This window comes from Zea mays, chromosome 5 (genome assembly GCF_902167145.1).
Source record: "Zea mays cultivar B73 chromosome 5, Zm-B73-REFERENCE-NAM-5.0, whole genome shotgun sequence".
In the NCBI taxonomy this organism is placed as follows: domain Eukaryota; kingdom Viridiplantae; phylum Streptophyta; class Magnoliopsida; order Poales; family Poaceae; genus Zea; species Zea mays.
Window position 1 is genome coordinate 4,015,689 of NC_050100.1, and position 7,246 is coordinate 4,022,934.

A 7,246-nucleotide genomic window follows, 5' to 3' on the forward strand; every position below is an offset into this window, starting at 1 on the left:
ATGAGGTTAGATGACAAGTTGTTAAATTTAGAAAGTTCATTTAGAGAACTGTTGGAGAATAGTTTTCATGTTAACTACCTAAATTATTGATTTAGGAAGTCTTTTAGAGAACCACTGGAGTTGCTCTAAATAGCTACAGGTACTTCGGACCACCCCACTAAACAGGCACATTTTCTGCAGACCTAGTCACCTACGTTTCAAACCCTCTTCAGCGCGGTAGAGGGGGCCCAAACTAAGTCACAAGCAATCAGACTCGACGGATAAAGGTCCACTGTTGCTTTACGAGACACACGAGGACATTAGACTGTGAGTTTAATTAGAAAGAAGTATAAAACCTTTTTTTCTTCCAAAAGAGATCACGTGCAAACAAAAAAAAAAACTAGAGCTTTATAAGAGCAGACAATACCTGTCACGGAACTATAACCGTGTCGTAGCTAGCAATAGCATAGCCGATTCGTGTTGTGCCCGTGGCTGTACCAGCCGGTACATTTGGTCCATCAATACCTACCACTACCGTAGGGAATGCCGATGCGTGGACCGGCCCAAAGTCTCAGAACAGGTGAACAAGACCAGCTTCAAGGATTTTCTTGGCCTAGGCATACAATTAATTACTCACACATATGTACCAGCACAAACACATCCAAACAAATCCCTACAGTAATATTGATACAGAAACTGTGCACGCTAGGAGCTGCCGAGAGATCTAACTGACGACACGGACTGCGCTGACACGGAGGCTGTGGGGCTGTTCACCTCCCTGTCCCCATTGGCGACTCGTGCCCTCCCGCCGCCGATCCTACTAATACTCTCCTGGGCAACGTCGATGAACCAGTCGTCGCTTGGAAGGATCCTGCAGACATTAAGCGAGCACATTAGTTTCAGTTTCGAGGTTACCGTGCATCCGTGCCCTCACGGAGCAGGCAGGCATGAAAACTGATACCTATCAGGGTCCATCCCCGTGGCAGAAAACGCTCTCATCGCTCTATCAATGATGTCCAATATGACTTGATGCACATGCCGAGATAAGAAACGACCTTGCCCGAAAAGGATCACAAATTGCATATCGAGGTAGAACTGGAAAGGAAGGCAAAGTAAAAGGGAATGTCAGCTGTCAGGCGAAGGCCTGGGAGGTTTTGAAAACTGAAATGCTGGAAACAAACACGCACACACACGCGCGCGACAAGTTAAAATGGAGAGCATTCCTTAATAAAACCGGGTGAATGCCTCTGATCTAAAAGGTTTAAAATGAGATTACCTGCTGAAGTCCAACCGGACCCAGAGCCCTTGGTCCTTCTTCAACCTCTTCCCAAAAGCTCTGGTCGTCTGAGAGCCAAAGCATGACTGCCTCCGTAAGTCTCATCATAAGCAGCGTGGCAAACCTTTCCCTACCAACAAACATGTCTGCCGCAACGCTTGCCATCTTATTCAATTTCGCATACAATTCCTGCAATGAACTACAGGTGAGATGACGCAGAAGACAGGAGATATTTTTTTGTGTGTGGAAATTTTGGAGGGAGCAGACTTGTCACAGCATGCCAAAAAATATGGAAACACCTGGAAAATCGCAGATGGAACCCATTCGGGATCTTCAACAGTATTATCCATATCGATGTACATCTCTGCGCTCAGACGGGTGTCACCTTCTTCTGTGAATATAAGATCTAGAGCATGCTGTCTGCAGAAACTATCTCTAAGTTTCTCTACCATGCGGTTCAGCTTCCTTTTCCATGCCCGCTGCTCTGCCGCACGATTTTGGTTTTCAGGACCTCTTCTACGCAAGCTATCTTTGCTGACCGGGTTCATAGAGTACAGCTTCATCGCTGCTCTCGGTAGCAACTCTTCAGCTAGTAAAGATGCATTAGCTAACAAAGCTAACTGCTGGTCCTCTGTCTCTGCCATTCTAACAATCTTATTCCCCAAACCTTCCAAGTTAACTTCATCATCCACTGACCCTGGTAGAGCACTTATCAGCAAGTTTACATACGAGTTGAATATTTTCAGAAGCCCATCCATCGCGGAACCACCTAGCTGTAAGCTAACCAGTGGTCCAACATCCTCAAAGAAATCCTGCATTTCGATGTTACATTGAAATATAATAAGCAAATAATGTATTGAGTCCCAGAGCAAAATGGAAATAAATCATACATGTTGCATAAAAATGCACAAAAACTAAGAGTATGTCTAAAAAAATGGCATATGCATCTTGAATTCCGCACCTCACATAGTTAAAGATAATGTGGGTAAAGAAAAAAAAGGAAACCTAAAAGTTTTTTTAAAAAAGTAGATACTCCCTCCTGTTTTGCATGTATGATGTTAGTACAAGCTATTTAGTTCAAAAACACATCGTATATTTGAAAATCGAGATAGTAATAGCAGAGAGGCTGCAATTATTTTCTTATTAATTCAATGATGATAAGCAGATATTGCGTGTTTGAGAAATGAGAGGCTGCAGTTACAATTGCTGGAATCGTTTTTTTCATCTGTTCAAGCAATAACATTACCTGAACCATTGAATTGAAACGGTGAGCACTGCTTGAGAGCTTCGGCTGGAGTGCCAGATTACCAGATGATCTAGCCAGTGGACGTATACCAGTTGGAGGATAGGTGAGTATCCAGTCATCAGCTGCAGCTAAAGCAGCAGTACTCTCTTCAATTCTCCTCAAATTGGAATCTAATGCTTGCTCAACAGAGGGTCTGAGTTGCTTCATCAGAACTGACGAAAGTGATAGACCACGAGCTTCCAGCAAGTCTGAATAACCAATCGCTATCTTAACACATTCTGCAGCAGTTCTTAACCCCCCACCAGCAGCACAAGAGGCTAAAGTATGCCTCTTTACAAGAAGCGAAAATGACATTGCCTGCTTAGTAGCCCAAGTAACTAGTTCAGATGTGTAAGCTGATTTTTCACTGAAGACCTCAACTGAGTCACTGAGAGCCTGAGCTATAACAGGAAAAAATTGTTGCGCAAGAGAAGCAGTGTATTCCCCGCCATATGATGTGCTAGATGGTTGTATTGTTTGAATGTTTAACTGAAGTCTCTGATTGTGTGCACTGAGCAACAAACTATGAGCACGAGGTCCATCACCAAGTCTCTTGAGAGCAGAAGCTGCAGCTCGAAGCTCAACACCACAAATAGAAGACTGGCAAGCAGCTTCAGCTAGCTGATCAGCCAACTTCTGACGGTTTTCAGATATAACCCTCTTTAAAGCCAGAATGTCAGTCGTGGATAGAGTTCCCTTTTGTTTGGCATCAGCAGCGATCCGTTCTGCCTCATCCAAGGCATCCAGTGCTTCATCCACTCTTCTTTCGGCTAGCAGAACATCAAGCATGTCAGGGAAATCTGTGGACCATTTCCATATTTCTGATGGCTCCTGATCTTCAACACTGGATATGTCTTGTTCAGCAGAACCTTCAGGCCCTGTGGCCAACGAATCTATCTGAACCCCTTCAGACAGACCATGAATTAAAGCTGACTGTGTACTTAGCAAATTTCTAACTGATAGTAGCTCCCCTTCAAGGTCTGATATCTCCTTTGATGTTCTGTACCAGGAGATTAGTTTCATAAATGCATCCCAAATTCATGAATTGGGAAGTGGAACGGAAAAGTACATGAAGTAATTAAAATAGAAACTAGAGAAGTGCTCATACGTTGCTGCGGTTTCCATTTATGCTTGAGCACAGAGTATAAAACACAAAGGCATGTGTTATCTATTGGCTAGGTGGGTTTGAAGCTAACAAACATGGTCTGAATCACCATTTGTGCATATTTTTAGCTTTTTACCGTTTAAATGTGTGTGTGTGCGGGCGGGGGGGGGGGGGGGGGGGGGGGTCTGGGAGAGGTGAACGGAAGGAAAGGGGTGACACACGACTACCGTGGAAACATTGGAAAGTGGTGCTTTATATAGTAGAGATTGTGTGGAAAAACATGGTACCTCATGTTAAATATATAACTAACACTGTTGCACACCATAAATTTCATGATTTCTAAGGATATCTGGTTCTAAAGATGAAAGCCTAATTAGTTGATGACCTTTTGTTATCAATTATTAGGTGGTGGTACTTGACAAATAGTAACTCAAATCGCCAAGAAAAAATCAATGGAGAAGTTGGAACATCCATGTTTCGAAGGTGATAAAGAAACAAAAAGACAGCAATTAGCCTGTACATATATAAAAAGGCCATCCAGAACATTTCTAAGCAATTTATTGGAAACTCCCACCAGTACAAATTTCATGTAGGTTGAAATGGACCACTGTGTAACTGGCGCGGAAGGTCCCGGGTTCGAGCCCCAGCCTCTATCTACATATTATGCGGGTAAGGCTTGACGCTTAAAGATACCCTTCCCTGGACCCGGTACAGTGCGGGAAGCCTACGGCACTGGGTACGCCCCTGAAATGGACCACTGTGTACTCACTTGATGAATGCAGCATAATTTGCATAAACACTTCTGCGCATCTCTTCAGCAGAAGCCTTCTTTAGATCTTGCAAGTAGGAACACAGGTGCCTTATTTCCTGTAATAAATTTTGAATGTTAATCCTGTTTAAGTTTTCAAAGATTTTTTCAGAATATTTTTAAAAATGTGATAGTTAAAGAAAAATACTTCATAAATACAAAGCAGAAAGAAAACACCAGAGGTTCAAATGCATGAGCTTGCACAACAGTTATGTGGACTCTACAATCACAAAAGTAAGAAGATCCTAAGCTAGAATATGTTGCCAACTTAACCTAATTTAGTATAACACAGCTTCTGTCGGGAACTATGTGTGCCTTATGTCTACAGAAAAAAAGGCTCTTGTCCCTGAATGCTGTGCATGTGGAGCTCGAACAAGAACTCATAGTATAGCAGTTGCATCCCCTAATGGGGATGTGAACCAGTACAAATTCCTACAGATGGTTGTGCTTATGCTTTCAGGAAATGCCGGAATCTAGACCAGGAAGCGAAAAACTACAACAGTGTGTGCAACTAAAAGCATGAGATTTCCAAAATTCAAGATTGTTGATTGCTCTAGTGATAGACTGATAGTTGATCCCGCTCAATGCTAAAATGTGATAAGACATCCCTAGTATCAAATGAATCAACAGAACTTAGCATGCAAATCTCTACTCATTGAATGTTTCATAGTCACGTAAGAACTATCCAATACGCACAGAAAAAGGGATGTTTATTTTTTTTAAAAAAAAAACTTCTCACAACAACCTTTTAAATGTTGACACGAAGGGAAACGGTAGCCTAGAACTAGGATTATGTGTCTCTCAGAATGCACTGCCAAAGATTCTAGGATAAAATTTGATAGAAGTACTCTTAAAATGTTAAAGGGTTCAAAGTTTCGTGATTTTTTCATTAACAGAAGAAGGTTTCATTTGAGCATATATGCGATCAGTTTCACTGACAGGGCTACCACAATTCCACCCAGAGTTTTCGTTTAAGATTTAGACAGAGGTATAGTCAGAAACACTAACAAACTACATGCCCACATAGAGATTATAGAAGCTAAGAATAGCACCTCTACAAACTACGCACCAGCGCTCTGTTTTCCTCTATGCTCCAGCAAAAAAGGTGCAACAACAAACTAAATCTAGTCTACGCGGTGCAATAGTAGTTTTGTTAGAAATTTTGCATATATTTAACCTAAACCCAAAGCGGGTCATCCCTGTATACCAACAAAAAATTTATCTATAATTCAGTCGTGATCACGCCAGATTAGCACTAAACTACTCAAAACGCGTCGAGAACCCGTACCCGTCGCACTTGGGAGCGAAAGACGACGCGGCACTCCCGCTACCACTGGAGGCGAAATCCCGGGGCGGACGGATTCCTCACCTTCTCGTCCATGGCGCGGCACTTGGACTGCACGTAGGCGTCGGGGTCGAAGTTGTCGGTCTTGAATATCTTGAGCTTGTCCGCGAGCTGCACCCCGCCATCGCTGCCTCCCGCGCCGGCCGCAGCGTTCACCGGGAACACTCCGGAGTGGCCGGCGGGCCGCGACCTCGACGACTTGGCGGACGCCATCGTCGGGCCGGGAGAAACCCTACCCGCAGGCGCAGAGCGCAGGCGTGCTCCCCTCCCCGCCCCGGCCCGCCTCCGTTCGGGAGGGAGGCGCAGAAGCTTCTCCAAGTGGATTTCTCGCTTTGGCTGGTTGCTCAGCTCGGGCTCTCAGCCATTTGCGTGCCTCGATTGGCGTGAGCGGAGAATTTCAGGAGGGAAGGAACGGAGAAGAGAGAAGAGACTCGTGTTGGACGGTTGCCAAAGCTGGAAAGGTCGACAGTTATTAGCTGTTCCGTTCATCTATTGGTTTTGAGAATTTCTTATTTTATTATTACTGGGGCGAGGCCGCGAGGGAGCGAGGGACACAGGGTACACAGCAATTAGGCTGAAAAAACTTACTATTAACACTTAACAGTTGTAGGGGTCTATGTCATAGTTAATATAACTGGAACTGACCGTACGTAAAAGATTAAATCGAAGCCTACAATAATGAGGAGGTGTTTGGTTTCTATAAGCCAATTTTTAATACCTATATTTTATTAAATTTTAGTATCTAAATTATCAAATACGAATATTAAAATAGATTTTAGTTTTTGTATTTAACAATTTAAAAACTAAAATAAAAATAAAATTGAGAGACTAAAATTTACTTCATAATTTCGTAGAAACCAAACCCCCTTTAGTTCGACTCGTTTTAAAGATCATCGTTTATATGACTGGTTATTTTCGAAACTGGTGAACCTTCCAAAGGGGGAAAGAAGAGTTGGGTTTCATCAACATGAAATATACTGTACAGAATTATCGAGGCTATGAAACTGGAATGAACTTTTTATATCTACTTGAAGCTGGGAATTGGAGTTCTGGTCCATGTGCTGCTAATATGTTTTTTTTTTCTTCAGTTTCATGGATTTTTTTTTACAAAAAAAGAGGCATCCATGTACTGCTATGCTAGTCATATAGTTAGAGACAATGGATCTTCTTGTACACCCCGTTACAGCACATTGTTAAGTGAGATGGTCATTTGTACTATGCATGTAGTAGTTTAATGTGTTATTACGTTGAAGGCTTCGGTTGGAGGGGGTCGGAGGGAGGATTATATGGTTACAGAGCGCTTATTTGTCAGTCATAGTGAAAAGAAATTAAAGAAAGAAAAACATACGTCAATACATTATACATAGCGATGATTCTGAAACCTCGACAATCCTTTCGTTAACAAGAAGTACGTAACGTAGACTGCACGAAGAAAGGACAGAGATGAA

At 42.8% G+C, this 7,246-nt stretch overlaps 1 protein-coding gene across 2 annotated transcripts; it reads right to left on the reverse strand.

The window, feature by feature from the left end:
• Positions 1–371: 371 nt before the first annotated feature.
• On the reverse strand, positions 372–6,240 carry LOC100191392 (uncharacterized). 2 transcript variants are annotated; one of them, XM_008682738.2, is made up of 7 exons: positions 5,742–6,240; positions 4,415–4,512; positions 2,502–3,540; positions 1,555–2,067; positions 1,256–1,444; positions 941–1,074; positions 372–850 (listed from the first exon to the last, which is right to left on the reverse strand). In XM_008682738.2, exons 2-7 carry the CDS (start codon positions 4,453–4,455, stop codon positions 685–687), a joined length of 2,082 nt encoding a protein of 693 aa, XP_008680960.1. In that variant the 5' UTR covers positions 4,456–4,512; positions 5,742–6,240; the 3' UTR covers positions 372–684. The 2 variants fall into 2 exon arrangements, with proteins under 2 accessions (XP_008680960.1, NP_001345374.1); NM_001358445.1 differs by having other exon boundaries at positions 595–850; positions 5,823–6,172.
• Between the last annotated feature and the right edge of the window lie 1,006 nt (positions 6,241–7,246).